Source organism: Pelecanus crispus, chromosome 5 (assembly GCF_030463565.1).
Source record: "Pelecanus crispus isolate bPelCri1 chromosome 5, bPelCri1.pri, whole genome shotgun sequence".
Lineage (NCBI taxonomy): Eukaryota > Metazoa > Chordata > Aves > Pelecaniformes > Pelecanidae > Pelecanus > Pelecanus crispus.
The window spans coordinates 43,956,262-43,976,603 of NC_134647.1; the positions used below are offsets into that span (position 1 = coordinate 43,956,262).

General features: G+C 43.2%; 1 protein-coding gene across 2 annotated transcripts in view; it reads right to left on the bottom strand.

Moving 5' to 3' along the window:
- Positions 1–18,943, bottom strand: part of HDAC4 (histone deacetylase 4) — a 120,720-nt gene extending 101,777 nt beyond the window's left edge. For both annotated transcript variants that reach the window (XM_075710041.1, XM_075710040.1), the window contains exons 1-2: positions 18,734–18,943; positions 1,536–1,686 (exon numbers count right to left, since the gene is read on the bottom strand). In XM_075710041.1, coding sequence (XP_075566156.1) covers positions 1,536–1,686; positions 18,734–18,928 — 346 coding nt within the window. In that variant the 5' untranslated portion in view covers positions 18,929–18,943. The remainder of the gene's footprint in view (positions 1–1,535; positions 1,687–18,733) is intronic.
- Positions 18,944–20,342: the final 1,399 nt, after the last annotated feature.

Genomic DNA, 20,342 nt, shown 5'->3' on the forward strand with positions numbered 1-20,342 from the left:
TTAGCAAAATTTTCTGATGTGAGAAAAATAACTTAAGTATTCTTAAGAGCTGAGGTGCTATAATGATTATACACCATAGTACTTAAATAAAAAGTAATTTAAAAATAAAACTGTAGCCATGGGAACAGGATCTTCAACTTAACATCCCCAAATTCTGTTTTCTTCCTCTACACCTATGTGTTTCATCCAAAAGGTGCTTCGATGCTTTTGCTATTTTACAGAGACTCAGGCATTTTTTATTTATTTGCAAATTACTTTAATGAGAATAACCAGATACCAATTTTGCAGAGAGGCCCAGCAAAACATTGATATAATATCAACAGTTGATGAGAACAGCAGAGTGAGGTGGAAACGCTTATAGCTCTCATCCAGTTTGAACCGACTGCCTTTACTTTGGAAAATAACACAAAGCAGCCAGAAGACAATGGAAAGCATCGCATGTGGCAGCCAAGCGGGCACCAGAGTAGCCAACCTGCATTATCATCACCTTCCCTCATTCCTGAATGTTAAACTGCTTCTTTTAAGTAGATTCTGATCCTTTGGTCTTTCTAATATTTAAAATGAGCAAAACCCAAGCCAAACACACAGAGACACATTGGACCTCCTATGAACTGCTTTGAGAAGATACTGGGGTAGGTCTGCATGTTCCCTCATTTGGCTGCAGCTTAAAGTCAGCCGTTGCAAGATGTACATGCAGGAAGTGGGGAGTTCAACCTTCAGATAATTTTTTTTAGTTTCCTAGACCCCAGTCCTTTCCTACTAGAAGAGTTGTTCTTGTAGCTTTATCTTGTTCCTGGTCCGCAGAGAGCATCCCATCTCCTGGTACCCTTCAGCCCTTTCCACTTCTTCCATCACAGGCTTCTTTATTTCATTTGAAATGAAGACCTAACGAGTTGATAGTACAACTTGGTGAGGTATTTGTCCTCCCATTCACTTCTAAAAGAAAACCGAACAAGCAACCAAAGTGCCTTTGATAAGGGGATTTGTGAGGCCATAATCATTTTACTGAATCTTGTGAAGTGCATAATGACACATGGGAAAGCCAACCACAATCTGTAACCTCATGAAAGAAGTACTTTCTGAATGAAAACACTTTAAATCTAAGAAATTGAATGAAAACACTTTAAATCTAAGAACGGAGAACTCGGCTACATCTTAAAAGAGTGAAATTAAGAAAAGTAAAAGAAAAAGAAATGCAGTGTGCATCTGGTGTATTTTATGGGCTTAATATTCTGCCTCCATTAGGAACGCTGCCAAAAATACTACAAAAACTGTTAAATCAAGAAAAGAGACGATACGCTTCCTTTTCAAAAACACTAAAATGGCATTTAGTAGACACAAATGAAGATAAAGCATAGAAATACATTTCTCTTTTACCCTCAATACCTCCTAACAGTTTACATAAGCTCCCTGTGCAGCCAAGCTCTGTAGAGAGGCTATCATGAAGGTTTCTCCAGCTTTATAAAGCTGCTTTATGGCTTCCATTCATCTGCTCTACCTGTCATCACTGAAACAAGTGAGCTTTTACTACTTACTCTCCTTTCCTTTCTCTTTGTTTTTTAGCTGCTGAAGTTTCTGCTCTCGGTGCTGCTTTTCCAGCTCCTGCTCCTGTCGGTGCTGCTCCAACTTCCTCTGGTGCTCCAACAGCTCCTGCTGATGCTTCATTGCCAGCATCTCCTGCTGCTGCTGCGGAGAAGGCACAAGGGGAAAAAAGGCAAATTAACAGAGTCAGACTTCCCACTGCTAAACCAGAAGCTGCTATCAGGTGACAATAACGTTGCTTAATTCATAGAAACAGGAAAAATGGCATTTTCCTCATCTAGAGGCTCCTGCACTAAGACTCACAGGCACTTCATGTAGCCCCATTTCTAGTTCAGGACAGCACTTATGCTAAAACATAGGCAATATATGCTCCAGCCTTCAGGGGACAGTCTGTTCACAAGCACAAGCATCCTGTTCAGAAAGCACCTAATTTGAAAAAGCAACCAAAAGCTTCCACCCAAATAGGTGTTTCCCCAACCACTTTGCTGCTACCAAAGGGTGTGGCTAGGTCCCAACTTCTGCTCTGCGAGCCATCTGCTGACACTGCTGCCCTGCTGGAGCCTGGTGCCCGGATTCTGCACCGAACCAGTGCAAACCACTACTCCAGCTGGATCTTCATTTTCTCTCCATCATTTGTTTTAAGTAAAATCCCATCAGGATGCTTTAATTACAAATACTCGTATGTTCACCATGTACAAGCCCTGTGATGAAGGAATATTGTTGAGCTCACCAAGTCAGTGTCTTTTGCTGCAAGTGCCTATCATCAATGCGGGCTTTGCAAGACCAGTTCAGTTCCCTTGCACATATGATTTTTTGAATAAGCCTTTAATCATATGACTTTACACTCTTATTTCTCCAACAGTCCTTCTCTCTCTCTCTGTGTATGGAGGAGTTCCCATGGACTGGGACAACTATATCTTTTTAACTTCATCAAACGCTGGTCACTTCCCACCTGCTGTGCAAACCTCACACCCCAAGCTAAATACAAAAGCACTTACCTGCCTTGTGGGCATGATCACCACCCATTTCTGAGCCTAATTATAACAGAATTGATTCATTCTAAGAAAAAATTCCAACAATCTCTCAAGGAAGGATTTAGAATCATAGAATGCTTTGGGTTGAAAGGGACCTTAAGAGATCATCTAGCCCAACCCCCCTGCAGTAAGCAGGGACAGCTTTAACTAGATCAGGTTGCTCAGAGCCCCATCCAACCCGACCTTGAATGTTTCCAGGGACGGGGCCTCCACTACCTCTCTGGGCAGCCTGTTCCAGTGCTTCACCACCCTCATTGTAAAAAATTTCTTCCTCATATCCAGTCTAAATCTATTCTTCTTTAGTTTAAAACCATTATTCCTTGTCCTGTCACAACAGGCCTTGCTAAAATGATTGCCCCCATCCTTCCTATAGGCCCCCTTTAAGTACTGAAAGGCTGCAATAAGGTCTCCCCGCAGCCTTCTCTTCTCCAGGCTGAAAAACCTCAACTCTCTCAGCCCGGCCTTACAGGAGAGGTGCTCCAGCCCTCGGATCGTTTTTGTGGCCCTCCTCTGGACCCGCTCCAACAGGTCCATGTCCTTCTTGTGCTGAGCGGCCCAGAGCTGGACGCTGTATTCCAGGTGAGGTCTCACCAGAGCAGAGTAGAGGGGCAGAATCACCTCCCTCGACCTGCTGGCCACGCTTTTGATGCGGCCCAGGATTCGGTTGGCTTTCTGGGCTGCAAGCGCACATTGCTGGCTCATGTCCAGCTTTTCATCCACCAGTACCCTCAAGTCCTTCTCCACAGGGCTGCTCTCAATCCCTTCATCCCCCAGCCTGTATCGATTTACTCCAGCCCTCTTGACTCACACACATTCATAGGAAGATCCGAGAGACAAGCTGCCTAATTAAGGTCAAGATTTGCAAAGCTTTCATCAAATGGCATGTTCAAGACTTGAAGCACCGAAGGCTCCTGCCCCTGTCCGCTATGCAAGTCCCCGCTTGGGTCTCCAAATCCCAGCACCTGGAAGATGTGCATGGACACACCAACCTCCTGTGAAAATGGGGTGGATCTCCCCAGCCTAGAACATCCTTTTTGGCTCCAGGGGGGATTCCCCACCAGGGATTGGAGGTGGTGGCTTGATCTGCCAGGCCCTGGGGCGGTACCTGTCAGTGCTCAGAGAACACCGTGAGTCTTGACAGCCAGCCAGGAGCAAGCTGGGCTATGGGAAAGCAGATGACAAATGACAAGTCTCAGCAGCTTGCAGCTTGGTTAGGTGTGAATGGATCTCCATGGGGCTTGCAAAAGGCGCTTCCCCTGGCACAGGGCTTCTCCCCTGAGTTCCACTGAAAATTGCTGTTTCTTAAAAAAAAAAGCTCAAAGACTTACCACCTCCCATTTTCATTTGCACCCCCTCCAGCAAAATGCGTGCTAAAGCCAACTATTTGGGCTGCTCTGATTACCCTTGCAAACCCCCCTGAACGCAAGAGCATGCCGACTCCCCGCCTCCCTGATTGCCTTATGCCCACCCCACACTCTTTACGTTGGCAGCTTATAAACTAGCAGATTGATTTTAAGCTGGCAACCTTAACCTTCAAAACCCTTACTGCTCTGGCAATAGATGAGATTTCTCTGAGGCTGGATTTAATGGGTGCCTGTGCTCAGACACTAACCACTGCTCCAGATTCATGAAATCCTCTATGTGGAATGGGACCAGGCTGAGCCATGGCTATTAAGAGGGGGAACCTGCTCCCTCCTTCTCCAAACCCTGACAGCACGTGTGTATGCAAGACTCCCACCCCACGTACACTGATTTTTCCTTCTCCTTTTGCACATTTTTCTATTTACACTTTTGACAGCAATTTCTCATTTTAATTTTTGGTATTGTACATTTGTACTATCCAATGTTTCAGCCACAGATACACTATATACAATACATATAAAATTATACAGTTCTATATAAAGAGGCAAAAAAATAACGTAAGAGGTACTTTACAATCTGCCTGGCTATCTGCTGGAAACTCTTGATGGAGGAGTCCCTGCTGCTGCCGGTTCCAAGCAGGCAGACTGTTGTAAAACACCGAATCCCAGTTAGCAGAATTTGCGGTGATTGCACCTATGTTTCCCTTCCTAATTCTATTGAATTTTATGTAAACAACAAAAAACTCAGACTGTAAAAACCTACAAAAGGAAAAAAGAAAAATAGAGGAAACTAGCTATTTTTGTTTTATAATTAAGCAGCAGCTTCCACTAACACATCTCCATTTGTAGAAAGACTATCTTTTCAGACTTCCAACAAGTCCACCACATGGTGGGCTTTTATAACCTAGCCATAGAAAGTATGCAAATGAACAATATTTAATGCACAATATGTTAAAACAGGTTTTGTTATTTTTATGAAATCAGGAGCCTTTTCTCTCCATCTGCAGTCTCCTAGGCTTTGCACGCTATGCTTCCTGCAATGGTTTACATACATTAGGATGCTTTAGAAGGAACTGTGCTTTCATTGACATCTGTAGTGAAATGTAAATGAAAAGACCAATTTGTATCTGGATGGCTTATAGAAGTCTCATTAGAGATGTATTGTTTCTACTGATTTTGACCCCAGTTTCCACAAAGCCTATTCTTAATATAGTTTTCAAATCTTTTCAAAGTTGAAAAAATAAAAATTAAAAAAAAAAAAAGAAGCAACCTCTCCAGTCGTATCCATGAAAAGCAAAAAGAAATTGGGTTGTTGGTGTCTGTTGTAGCCTCAGAAAATGACTGAAGAAAACCCATTCTAGTGCTCTGTCTGAACTGCGATGCCTTCTTATGGCATGAATATTTCTCCACACTTAGGGCTGAAAACAAACTGCACAGACAGTATTTGACAGGAAATATATGGTGCAGGCTCAGCAAAATGCAGTGCCTTTACCAGCTCACCAGCTTAGGCGATCCTGCTGCACAGACTGCATCCAGGTTTCACAACCACTCCAAGGACCTCAGGTAAAGATTTGGGGTGCTGACCCAAGGTGAGGCTTGCATTGCTTGTCCTTGCTGCTACTGATACCCATCTTGTGATATCAGAGACAGAGGGAATATAACTATCACATTAAATCACAGTTGTCTGTGCAAAAAGGCCCTTCTTCACTTTAAAACCATAAGCTTTAAAACTTGCTTGATGCTAGACTGTGCCCCAATTTTATGTTTTGAGGGGTTTACAATTTAATTTTCTTTTTTAAAAATGGGTTTTTCTGCTGGTACTTTGTGAAAAGAGACCTGTAAGCAGCAAGAGAACCCACCACCAACTGACTAGCAGGAGAAGCAGTAATCTGATAACATACAAAAAGCTGTCTGGTGCACAAAATAAACGAAATTTCAAAAAAAGATGAGCTTCTGCTTCATTTAAAGTAACTGAGGCAAATTTTAACAGGTAGCAAGCATTCAGACCCATGTGTAGTCAACTGCAGTGAGGTCTTACCACCCCCCCATGCCACGCACTAAACAACTTCTCCCACGGTAATACCCATATATTGTGGGCTTGGTCTGGCATTTAACCTTCCCTTGACTATCAGTGGAAAAAAAAAAAGCCTACTGATGTCTAAAGGCAAAATGTTTCAGAACTGCATTTGAGTGGGATGCAATCTCCCACGTTCAGGTCTTTTGGATAGTACCCAAGTTAGGAATTCATAAGCATTTCTTGAATTATAATTCATGACATACCAAGAGACGCTTAGGTGGCTCTGATAAGGATTATTAATTACTGAGTGAGATTGTGCTAATGTACCACATAATACATTAGTTCTTTCTTGCTGGCAAATGAATTAACACCAACTCCACAATGCCCGTGTGTTAATTGTGCGTAGCTGGAGCAGTGTGTTTTTTCCCCAACTGTAATGGAATTTAAATATTTGTGAAATACAAAGTGATATGCCAAGGGAAATCCCTTGCATTCAGACTAATTCAACTATCAATTTGAGGAGCATACCATGTGACAGACAAGCACACTCTATTAGGGAGTGCAGCTAGGAACATCTGAATTAGGTGCTCTTGCCAAAATAAGTATTTGTAAATATTTATAACTATGGGGATTCCTGCATATGTTTAATGTCACTGCTTCCACTATTTATGAAAACTGCACAAATGTTCAACTGTACCTGTAGTTAGTGTTGCTGGTGCTCCTTTAGCATATATTAATATTAATAAATGTAATAAGGAGAATGTAGAGCATTTTTAGGTATTTATCAACTGTCAGCTAGCCATGAGGACTCAGCAGTGCAGTGGATTTTGCCATCACATTCCTCAATTATCTTCAGTTCTCAAGCATGTCCACCCAGAATGGGGACTGGCACCTTATCAGTAAATGCACTGTCAACTTCCACTGCACAAAGAAACCTCTTTTAAAGCAAAGTGGAGCAAAAATGGTTTCCTTTAGTGAGTGGAAAGGTAGAACAACAGAAGTGGAAAGGTAGCACTCCGAAATCTGCTAGCAGCCTCAGCCCAGAAGCCAGCCTGTGCCCTCCTGGGAAGCATGCCGTGCTGACAGCAAAGATCCCACTGACCAGGGAGAACGAGGACATATTTCACGGACACATGTTGCATTAAGACTTGCATAGCCACTCCTTGATTAACTAGATGAGTAGCAAGGATGTGGGTCCTTCCTGCATCCCAGTACCTTGCAGACACTACCTTACTCTTCCCCCAGAAGCCAGGCACTGCTCTCTGCCCATGCTCCTCTGCTTCTTCCTTCCCATACAACTGTCATTTTAAAGGTGTTTCTGTCATTTACTTCACACGCCGTGGTAACTAATTAAAATCTGCAAAGCAGGAAAGGTTTTGAAGCTTAGACTATGGCTCCTAGGTTTTTATAATACATATTTTGAACAGCTTACTGCAATTAGTGGAAGGCAGCGTAAAACTATCTGTACCCAGACAGCTCACCCTTACTCATGCAGATAACCACACATGCAAGTCTCAATGAACAACAGCTGGCATACTTATTGCCAATAAACATTTCCTGGGATCCAAAGTAGCTTAGTGTTGTGTCCAGCTCCTAACTTGCATCTTGATCTATGCCTGAGATGATATACTGAAGGTGCTCCAGCCTAGTGGGACGTCACCCTGAGCACTTCTGCTGCTCTTCAGATTTGCAGGCAATTCCTACTTCCTCCAGCACAAGGCAGCTAGGTTAAGAAGAAACACAGATGAAAAGGCAGCCTGATCCTCCACCTACAAGTCAGCATTCCTCCTCACACGTACGTCTGGTTTCCATCTCAGACCAAGATCATGCTGGTGTGGTCCAGCCTGTCATAAGATTCCAGTCTGAGGACTTCTTCCAGGTAAGCTCAGAGACTTCGTACAACTTCTTCTCCTGCCACCCCTGAAAAAGAGGTTGGCTGCCTGATGGAGGCGATAGCTTCAAAGAAGTTGTAATGATATGTAAGTTAAACACTAACTTCAAAACCAACAACTTAATGCTAGACAAGACAAAAAAAAAAAAAACAACCAAAGCAGATCTTCGCAGTGGCCCCTGAACTTGTACTCTTTAAAGGCTGAGTTAAGGCATGACACAGTAAATGTAAGCTTCACATAATTGTTGTCTCACCTAGCAGGCAGGAGGCTGGGGTTTTTGTACAAAATGTTTTTAAGGCAAATCATCTGCCACCCTCTTTGGCAAACTTCTACAGTTTTGGTGGGTTAAATCAGGTATTTACAAGGATCTGGAGCTCAGATTATGTGAAAATCAAGGAAAATCATAGGTTATGATCAGAAAAGAACTCAACAAAACATGTACACATCAAATCACCCCCTGAAAAATCATTAGTTATGGGTGGAAGCAAAGCACAGATGTCGATAGATTTCTGGGAGAATTGTTGTATTGGGTTATTTTAGAGCAATCTCAATGCTGGCCATTCCTTTCACTGGACTCTGTACTTCATGTTCTCCCCATCCTGTTTACTGAAGTCTCAGGCTGTGGCTCTAGTTTCAGGATTCACTCTCTCAGCTCCATCACAGTGTGTTTCAGGTATCTCCTGGAGCACCGGAGGCTAGTCAGAATTAATCAGTTGTACTGGGAGATGGGGAAGGGGGTGGGGGGGAAGTTGTGGTTTTCAGCAGAAGCCAAGACACAAAAATCTGAAAGCACAACTCAGAAGAACGAACATCTATCATCTCTTTTCTTGGACACATCAGCAGCTGAATGTATATTCAGCATACCCCCTTCCAGCTATCAGGCAGGCTGACAGCAGGCAGTCCCATGCCAGAAGTTGCCGTGGCCAGAATCTCTTCGCTACACAGGGAAATGATCCTTCCCAGCCGACAGCTTTCTGGGCAAGAGACTGATCTTGGTTAGACATATCCTACTGAGAATGTCTGGTGTTCAAGTTTATGAGGCTCAAATCTCTCCAGGAAAGGGAACGATGGTTATGTTCCCTGATTGCCAGCTCTAGGTGAAAAGATCCCACGTTATTAGTTTGGCAGCTTATATATGAATATATAATTTTGTATCACAGTTTCCTTCCCATACCATTACTGCTCACCCCTCCTAAAAGGCTGAAAGCTTGCACAGCACCTTCATCCCTCTAAGCCCTGAATATTTGCAAAGGTATAGCTCTGGGAATGCATCTGTATGTGCCTTCTGCTCCCTGACTGCCACTCCAGTCAAGTTTTTACCCTTTCTCCAGAATCAGAGTTTCAGAGACCCCTTCTAGAAAGGAGTGAGTTCTATTTGTAGTATCCAGCATGTTCAGTTCCTTCTCCCATCTTCCCCTCTAAAGGTGAGGAAAACTCCTTTGCATTTGCCTCTGCTGTGCTTTACATACTTATTATTGAAGGGGAGGACAAATCCATACACCTTGCACCAGGAGCAGGGAACATCCATCCAACCATGGATGGCAAAAAGGAATCTCTGTAAATCAAAGAACCATATAAATTGTCCTGTAAAGGAAGGAGCCCCAGATGTTTAATGCTAAATGAGATTTTATCGTGCCCTAAGTGATCAGACCTCAGTCCTCGGTAGTGTACTTATGTCTTCTGTGAACTGTTTCGGGGTGCAGGTAGCAGAGGAGCAGGAATGGGAATGTTATGCTAAAATCAGTATCAGGAGCAGAGATGTAGGACAAAGAGATCCTGCAATAGGAGCGGCTATAGGAGCCACCACTGGGTTTGAGTCATTTCAAAGAGGGAAATATGAATAAAGAGGAGGAGGAGCACGGCCATATCCACTGATCCACCATTCCCTACCACCTGTGTGAAGGAAAAGCAACCAAACCAGAAAGCCAGCAGGGATGGAGGACCTCACCAGAGTGCTCATGCTGGACTTCTCAAACAACTCAGGAAAAAAAAGGCAGGGGGAAAGGCAGCGAGAGCAGAGTACCACCACTGGCAATGTGGTTGCTGACACAGGGCATCAGCTGCCGTTCCTGTGTGATTTTGTGTTCAGATCCTTTTGATGGAGGGTGGACACGGCGGTGAGGTGGACTGCAAAGTGTGCTCATTGTCTGACATGAGGCAGCAACAGCCCCAGCACCTGTGGTGCCCAGAGGAAGGCCGCATGCTAAAAATGAACGTTTAACACCATCTGATGCTCATGCAAGCACAGTAGAAGCATCATTTTTAAAGGTAACATGCCAGCAATGTAGACGCCAAATATTTAGCATTTTTATACACCGCCACTAGTTAAACAGGAAACTTAAACATGGAGATTAATAGAACAACATTGTTCGCATTGTGTGTACATGAGTGAAGTTATTCACAACATGATTTATGTTTTAAATGCAACTTCATTCTCCCATACAACAGCTGAATTCTGTTAAGAGACCATATGCAACAACAGGACTTACAAGTTTATGGATGTTACTTTATCAGTGATGGCGTATATTAACAGGTCAACATTCCTGGTATAACAGCAAGATTCATTTGGGTATTTCTTTACTCTTGCCCTGACTCTCTCTGTGTTCTCTTTGACTACTTCCAGTCTATTTTATCTAGTTCAAAAATAAGATAAAATTGGAGTTGAAAAGTCAGAGGTGTGAACTGCAAAATGTTCCTTCTTCTGATGTTTATTTTGAAATTCCACATTGAATAGAGACCATAAGGCTTCTAGCTTTAAAAACAAACAAACAAACAAACCCCAAAACATAAACCCCACTGTGTCCTATACACATTTTACTAGGAGACAAACTCCCAAAGGATGAAAGAACAAAAATTTGACCACTTCAAAAGCCATTTGGACTCCACAGAAAAAATCAGCATGTGCTACCAAAAAAAGATCCTGTATCTGTTTGTCAGACAGTGAACTCTGCCATTTCTGCCCTTTACATCAGACATTCAGCCTTCAGAACATCCAAAAGTCAGCCCAATTTAAGCTCAACTTCAGGAGATAAAGTAACAAGAAAATGCACTGGGTGACTATCTCTTCCTTGGCTTCACAAAAGGAACATGGAGCAGCCAAGCTCAGGGGGCAACAGGTGTTTCATCTCCCACCGCTGATGGGTCAGAAACCCCCTGTATTCTGCTGGAAAGCTGTGAAGGCCCAGAGTAAGGTGGTGCCAAAGCACCATACTTGAGTAATGGGTGCAAGGAGGACAAGGCTAGCTGTACGAGCAGACTCTGTGGACACCAGTACAGGGATTCACAGGATGAATGCCACCACATCCACTGGCTGCAGTGGCAGAGATCTGACACGTCACTTTTGACTGAGGTTTTTGCATCTCAAACCTGGAAAAATCCAGAGTTCTCATTCTGCTACTTCCAGCTTACAAATCGTGGCCCATCTCAAAAGAAGCCAAAAGGAAACATGCTGCTTTTACCAGGTTTAAAGTAGGTCTGTAAGGACCAGGGCAGACAATCTTCCTGGCTGAGCAATCCAGCTTCAGCCCAGAAACCACCAGCGATAGGTAGGAAGATGCCCAAGATAACCCAGCCTGCTGCATGAATCATGGAATCGTTTAGGTTGGAAAAGACCTTTAAGATCATCAAGTCCAACAATACCCTAGCACTGCTAAGTCCACCACTAAACCATGTCCCTAAGCAGCACATCTACATGTCTTTTAAATACCTCCAGGGATGGGGACTCAACCACTTCCCTGGGCAGCCTGTTCCAGTACTTGAAAACTCGTTCAGTGAAGAAATTTTTCCTAATATCCAATCTAAACCTCCCCTGGTGCAACTTGAGGCTGCTTCCTCCTGTCCTATCACTTGTTACTTGGGAGAAGAGACCGACACCCACCTCACTACAACCTCCTTTCAGATAGCTGACTACTTCTTCAACCGAGAGATGAGACTTAGAGGTGTCCAAGCTGCTATATGAATTTGTTGACACTACCCACCCCTCTGTGTGCAGATTTGTCCTCACTGTTCTTGGAAGAGATCTTGACTTTGAGGCTGAGGAAAGTCACATCCCCCCCACCCCCCTTCAAAGAGAGCAAACACTCTGATCTTACAAAAGCTTTCACCAGGGTTACTTCCATCAGAAGTTAAGTTTTGCAGGATCCAGGTCTATGTCTTGGAGTCAGCTCCACGGACCAGAAAAATGAGGCAAGGTCACCCAAAAAGAACAGGAAGCTGTCTAGAAACAGCAAGGGAGCACAGTACAATGCATTCAAGTAGTAACAAGGTACAAAATGTTCAGTCTGTTTTTCTACCACCGACTGTACCCAGCTGCAGTTTTCTAAGATGAATAATCCTATCATGTCAGAATACAGACAGAGGAGGACACCTGGTATCTCCGGGCTTTTTTAACTCTCTCTTGAAAATGATGCAGGCTGTGAGGAACAGGCACTCTGCAGAAGAGAGGCACAAAACTGAGCAGAGGGTGTCCCTCTGTGCTGGCTGCTGCAGGCACGAAGGACGGAGCAGACACAGTCAGCAATGGGAGTCAAGGTGCAGGGGGTAAAATGGATGTTTGCCCTTCCAGAGTCCAATGTGAGGAGCAGGACACAGGGGGAAGGGGCATGCTTTGCAGGAACCAAGGTGCCACCTGCAGTGCCCCCAGCTTGGGGGCACGGGGAAGGTGCCACCCAGCACAGCTGCAAGAGAGAGGGAGATGACACCAACCCCATCAGCAGATTTGAAACAAGCACATTTTTTCCTGTTAAGTAGGAATCGACAGAGAGAGGCCACCAAAAAGAGGCTCTAGGCACTGTCAGGGCTACACTGAAAGCAGCCACACTAAAAGATGATGTGATTTGTGCCCAATGAGCTATCCTGCAAGCAAACCTTCTATTCCAAGGGCAGGTGGCTCCAAATGAAAGCAACGAGCAGTTTCTCACCTTAACATCAACGTGACACCTATTAAGCCTTAACTTTGGAAAAAAATTACATTTTCTTTACAGCATTGCAAAATCTGTCCAGAAGATTCCCTGAAAGACTTTTACTCTCCAAAACAAAAAACAAGGAATGACCAGAGAGTTTCATCCCATGGCTCTGAACAAGGTGCTAACACCTTGGATGTGCTACCACCTCTCAATCAGGTTTTGGAAGCTACGCTGATGAAAAAAAGTCATCTGAAAACAGCAAAAACTAACAAAACAATCTCCTCAGGCTTTATCTGAATGTTGCTATATATGTAAAGCCAATGTCTGAAAACATTCCACGTAGTTTTATTTATTGGCATAAAGCCATTAAGCAGCATAGCATACTGTTAAACGTAGGAAATCGCTGTGTTAATAAAAAAAACACCAACAATTTCAGAATCACTCCTCAGCAAACATCATTACAAAGCTCCGTTTGCTGTTGCTGCTTATATGCAAACCCATGACTTCTCTGACCATCCTGTATACGTTGCATGTACAGACTAGCACTCCCTCTTGCTACTAATGCACACAAACACTCTTTTCTGAGATGACGGGAAAACCAGGAATAGCATTGCATAACAGAATTAACATCTTTGGATGTGTTGAGATTAGGTTTTCAGGTCCACAAGGAGCTGTGAGGCTCAGCTGCTTGCCTGTGTCGCTATCCCATCATCATCGGGACTCTTCTGGTGTCTGCTGTCACGTGCGAATGCTGACGTGCGTCAGCATCCTGAATAAGTTTCCGGCTTTAGCTATAAAACAGCCAGAGCTGGGAAAAGCCCTGCTCCGAGCTTGGGCAGCGCAGGGATGGAAGGGATTAACAGCACTACCCACCACGTCCTTTGCTTCTCTGCTGAGCTCACACCGCCCGAGGTGCCTCTTGTCCTGCCAAAGTGCAGATCCTGCCCCTCTTCAATCATCTTGCTCCAGCCCTTGACCAGAAGGCTAGTGGAAAAGCTTTTGGTAACTTCCAGCTGATCTTGGCCAGGAACGAGTGACTCACAAAGGAAAAAATTCACTGCTGATTCCTTCGCAATCAAAGGTCAATCAAAGCTCACACTGGGACCTTCCGGAGAAGCTTTCCACCATCTCACCAGCAACAGCCTGGGCGCCAGGCTCCTTATTCCATCCTTGGTTTTGTTTAGGAAGGCAGATTTGAAGGCTATAAATATTGTTACACATCTGGCGAGGCACACCCGAGTGGAAAAGCCATCTTGCTGAAGGTAAGTGGCTACAAGAGAGAGGAACCATCGTCTCTGCCTCCAGCCAGCCCGCAGCAGCCTCCAGTGCTCACCATCTCCGGCTTCCCTTCCCGTGCCGCTTTTGGATGTCAAGCAATCTGCAAAGCTGTGCTGTAGTTGTGAAAGACAGTTTTCTCTATTTCCATATGGTGTGAAGTCTTCATAAGGCTCGGCTTATTTTCCCTAAACATGTCAGGGTTTTCTTGTTACTCCCCACGTGCAATGATCCCACTCGCTCCGTGCGCTGAGCTCTGTGTCCGTTATACTTCCCTTCAACAAATATTATTTCACTCATAGCCTGGCTCTCCAAATCGCACGATCTTCTGGAATTTGCCACCTTTATGTGGAGGCCATTTCTTCCAAAATACAAATGTCTATAAAAGCAAGGACTGCTTGGGGGAGACAAAGGAAGGGATCACATGTGCAGGCAGAAGGGCTGCAACCATCCCATCTTCTCCTCTTGCACTAGATCAGACAATTAAAACTGGGCTGCTGGAATAAAACCAAGTTCTGGAAAATACCAAAACTTCAGATTTCAATAAGAAAAAGTTATCTACTTGAATAGAAAAACAAGACAGACACGCCAGCATTTTTCAAGCCAAATTTCATTTATTTAAGATGACCTTAAGATGCTTCTTATACTACCGCTTTATTTGGGGTGTGGGGGAGAGACAGATTCCCCCCCTCTTAATTCACTGAGTCAGAACAGTTCCTCTGTTCACACCAAAGTAATAAAAGAAAGAAAAACACAAAAGGTGATTCCTGTTGTACTAGCAAAGGGTTTAAACATTTAAAACTAGTAAACTCTTTAAAAAACTTCTGTTGGCTGTAACTTAGCAATGCTGGCTGTATGTACATCTGTCCAAAACACAGAATTTTCCCCCCTTTGTATACAAGAGCTGCTTCAGAAAAGCATCAAAAGTATTTTTTTTACTTTTAGCAGCAGATGCCCAGCCACTGAATTCCTGTCAACAAAACTATTCAATGTCTATAAGTGGAAGAGTGCAAAGTACTTGAACCTGAACATCTTGCCAAAAGAGGGATCCAATGCAACGTTTGCTCTGCATATGTAACTGTACACAGACGCTGGTCTGCTATATCCAAAACTATGCTTACAGTCTAGGAACTGTAAGCAAAAGGATTTAGAAACAGGTGTAAGACAGGATAAAGCACAGAAATTGCTGCTCAAGTACACAAACAGATCAACAAATAAATGCTTTGCACTTGTTGGTTAAAACGGTGGATACTAGGCTGTAATGAAAAAAGCCAAATTAATTGATTCTAGATAGTGCTAGATATGCAAAACATAGTAAGATGCAGAAATTCTTCCTGCTTTGCAGAAATAATTTACAAAGCCATTGCAGGATTTAATACTATCATTAACAAAGGCCCTGATCACCTCCAAGGAAACCAGTGTCAGGGAGAAAGTCAAAGAACTGCCATTTTGCTTGATATCAGAGTATGTTTAGAGCATTGATGATTGCATTTTTTAATTTTTGGTTTGTTTCATTAGATTTTGAGGTTGTTCTGATGCTGAAAATTCTAACCAAGCTGCAGGAGCCCATATTTTTTGGAAAAAAAGTAGAATCATAATCGTTTAGGTTGGAAAAGACCTTTAAGATCATCCAGTCCAACCATTAACACAACATCACCAAGTCCACACTAAACCAATTAAGGGTAGACTAGACTAAACCATGTCCTAGAGTGCCACATCTACCCGTTTTTTGAACGCTTCCAGGGATGGTGACTCCACCACCTCTCTGGGCAGCCTGTTCCAATGCTTGACTACCCTTTCCGTGAAGAAATTTTTCCTAATATCCAATCTAAACCTCCCCTGGCGCAGCTTGAGCCCATTTCCTAGTAAGTTTGCAAGATGCACAATCACCTTGCAATAGCTGCTGAAAGTTTGCTTTCTGAATCAAAAAACCCCAATGTCAGGGAAGACACCAAAGATGTCCAAGAACCGAATGTGGTGCAGCAGTAAGGCGTGCTGCAAGCTCACTCTAGTCATTACATATAATCTTAATCAACAGAAATCAGGGTAGACTTGAGTTCCCAAGCCTTTTCTTACCCAAAATGAGACTTCATCTCCACCTGAGGAAGAAACTGGAGAATACAAGTTTGTAAAAGCCATGGACTCATGACACCTTCATTACAATACTGTAAACTCAGGCTACGAAATACTTTCAGCTGAAGAATCTCACAACTATGTTGCTCAGTCTAAAGTATTTCTGTATATTGAACACTTCGCTTTGGAGACAATAGACTAATGAAATTCTTAATCTCATCAGTGACACCATAAGCCAATCATCAAATGAAGCTAACCTATTCTGAGCTTCCAAAGAGGTTGTCAAGAATTTGCTGTTTCCTTCATGTATTTGCTCTAAAGATTCAGTGTTTGAGTAAACAGAAAAGATGACAGACTGCATCCCCACTCCTACTCCTCCCCATGCCAGAGACATGCCCAGCAGTAGCATGCCTGCTTAGACCATTCACAAAACAGGCAAGTTTGCATGCTGTGCACTCCCTGCCCATGGCATTAAAAGATGAGGAGAGAAGCGGTAGGAAGCATTTCCTTGATCCAATGCACATGCAAGAGCAAGCCCTCCCTTGCACGCATGGAGCAGCATGGTGTGTGTGGATGCATGTGTGCACATGGGATGTTTACTACGCTCCCTGAGAAGCTGATTTTTAAAACATACCTGAATTCCTCCAAAAAGAACTCTGCATCTTCATTTAGGTCTATTTCTATACCAAATTTCACAGTTCAAACCCTAGTGCTTCACTTACACAGGATAAAAGTTTTTTATTTGCTTTAATATTCCCTCTGCTTTTTTCATGAGCCATAAAGGAGCTGACCAGCTCAAAGTTCAAAGTCCAAATACGAGTTTATAAATTTTAGTTCTCTGGACAAAATAATAGCTTCCCTGCACCTACAGTCACTGTACTTAACACAGTTGCTAGTTTCTGAAAGTTGGTTTAATCTGAGTCATCTAAATGTGGGCTGACTTGTGAACACAAATGTAAGAACTATGTTTTCCCAAAACAAGTTCACCATAATGACACATTAGTGTACAGGTTTGGGTTTATTTTATTAGTGAGATATCATGGGGTTTATTTCAATATCGTGCTGTTTTATTTTTAAGCAATTCTGGGCACGATGACACACTTACTACTATGGGAGACCACCTTGCAGGTCATCCTTTTTCATACAGGATTATATCATTCCTATTTTAAGTTTTTCATATACCCAGGCTTACACAGCAGAGGAAGAACTTCATTACCAAATGATACAGATACACTGTGCTAACTGGCTTCTCAAAATTAGATCTCGGCTTCCTTCTAATGCAGACTTTTACCAGAATCAGTCAGAGCTTTAACATAAATGAGAGCAAATACGTTCCTATCATCAGTGCTTAGAGCTTGTCCATTAAATCTGAACGACTCTTTCTTATTTTTTAATAGGCAAATATCTAAAGGCACATGCAATTACAAGGAAATGAGGGAAATTGAGATATTTCCCATTCCCTCTTGAATGTACTATGCGACCCGCAAATGCTGTAACTGTTCTTGTGCTATTCATGCACAAATGCATATAGACACATGTGTATACACACATAACTTCATGCATATACACACGTATCTACACTTATTACGCAAACATATGAGCATATATATAAATGTATTTACATGCGTACACCTCCCCACACCTTTGACCTGAAGAGAACACAGAAGGTCCACTAAGGACACAAGACTAGTTAACAGCAAATGCCTAAGAACAGTTGCTGTTCTTACAAACCCAGGCTCATATCTGTGTTTGAAAAGTCTGTAAATAAATACACCATTAACTTTTTATTCTGTCTTCCCCACTCTGACATGTATTTTGTATTAAAATGGAAGTTATATAAGGTTGAATTGAGGTTGCTTTTTAATATTACATTAACGCTATTTACCATGTGCAGCGCGAATCCCCCTTTGAAAAGACAGTATATTAGCAATTCTGAAAGCTTATGTTACCATAGCAATAGTCTATCGCTGTGAAATATTTATATAATGTCTAACATTTTCACTATGCAACAGCCATCTTCTAAACTGTACTTCCTTACTTATCCTGTGCATTACATTTCCTCTCCGTCCCATGTAACAGAGCAGCTCAAAGCACCCAGCCAGATGCGTAACTTGCACCATGCAACTCTGAAAAATCTCATGGTGGGCAGACCCACCCACACCTGCTGCATCTACGTTTCCTATTCCCACAGAGACACTACGGTCCAAACATGTGGTTTGCACCTTGTGCTGACAGCATACGTCCAGCAAGCAGTTTATATGCCATTCTACTACCAAATACGTGTTATTAGTAACAGGTAATCTAAAAGCCCTCCTGTTGGGTTAAATTCTACTGAAATTTCCCAAATCCAGGGAAACCAAGCCACCTGTTGGCAGTGGGGCACAAGACTTCTGAATACATGCAGATGGGTGGATAACGTTTCACATGACACCACCTTACCTTGCTTCCTTTCCTCTACCCTATCCCCCCTTTTAAATCTCAGTGTTCACATTCTTTTAGAAAAGATCATTCTCTAAACAGGGGTTACCAAGTCCAGCACAGTTTCTCCACCCCCAAAATAAATTAGTTGGTGCATCCCCTCCTGGTGAGGGGATGCTTTCGCACACCACCCAGTGCAGGGCTGCCCATCACTTACTTTGATGTGCTCGTGCAGCTGGGCCTCGTGCTGCCGGGAGAGCTGCTCGTGCTGCCGCTGGAACTCGGCGATGAGGATCTGCCTCTGGATCTGCTGTTTCTGCTTAAGCGCCAGGAGCTCCTGCTGGAGCTGCTGTTCCCGCAGTGTCGGCTCCGTCACAGGCATGGAAAACTGGTGGTCCAAGCGCAGATCCATCGGGACTGAGGCTGGTGCAACTTGCAAGGGCAGCGCTGTGGTCACATCAACTGCAACGTGAAAACACAAGGGGAAAGATGAGTGTATTCCCCATTCACACAGGGATCTAGTTCTCATACTGTGTCCAGCAAAGACTTTGAGAACCACGGATTGAATCAACAACAGCACCATTAAACTCGCACCATTTTTTAAATGGTAAAAAAGCACTACAGGAATTCAGAGTTCAAGAAGTTTTCCTCCAGCCACCACGTCCTACAAATGTGTGCATTTTCTAAAAGCAAAGGACTTCAACGCATTGTGCATGACCCATCTTGATACCATTCTACATCTGTGTATTCAAAACATACACCTCCATTCCACCCTTCCAGCATCACCTGAAATTTAGAAGGGTAAAGATTAATCTAAGACTTCACAGAAAGGATCAGTCTTGACTTATGACAGATCAACTGATGGAATCCTATGGTCAGGAACACAAGGATACCACTTTAAGAAACTTATGCACAAAAACACTATGTGCGGTATCCTTTACAACCAGTTTTCAAAGGAGCTTAGTCAAAAGCAAACAAGTAATGAAGCATCTAGGAAAATTTGTTAAGTGCTTCGGTGACAGACTAGACTTCCTCACTGCAACCACCAGAAAGGTGCAAATGCGTCTCACAGGCAGCACGGGGATGCTGCAGAGCAGCCAGCGATAGGAAGCAGGTGCCCAAATGGTGACTGTGCAAAGACTTGCCTCTGTCATTCAAACTCCAAGTGGGACAAACCAGAAGCACAACCAAGACTAAGGTAGAGAACAGTAATGCGTACCAAGAGATGTATGCCAAGAGAAGAAAAAAGGGAAAACTATCACCTTGGTTATCTGTGTAGTAAAGATCAGTTCTTTGCTTACACAAAAAACATCTCCATGAAGACAAGAGGCTTGTCTGTTGCTGCGCTTCTTTATGACATCTACAAAAAAGACCTTTGCAATAACTGAACTCAGCTTGTTTCTGTTAAAAAAAAGTTACTGCCATCCCATGAATGACTAAAGATTTCTAAATTCCACCTGAATGACAGCTGTGTTTCACATGTACTCTGTACATTTGCCACATTTAATGCCTCTACAGGGCAAACATTCAATAACTTGTCTGATACCTTTGAATGAATATCATCTGCAGAATAAAAGAGGCTAACCCTTCAAAAACATTGAGCTTCAACAAAATTGGAAATAAAGGAGTTTTTTTCCCTAGGTTAGGGTTTGTTGTTTTTTTTTTTTTTAATCTAGTGTTTTCTTTTTTAGTATTTCAGATGTGTTTGTGCAAGGTTGGGAGGGAGCATCAGGAGCATCACTGAAGCTGGATCAGTCACACATCTGCTAAGACACCTACTCCACGTGAAAGGGTTACCCGGGGTTTGCCCAGGAGTCTGCAGGGCT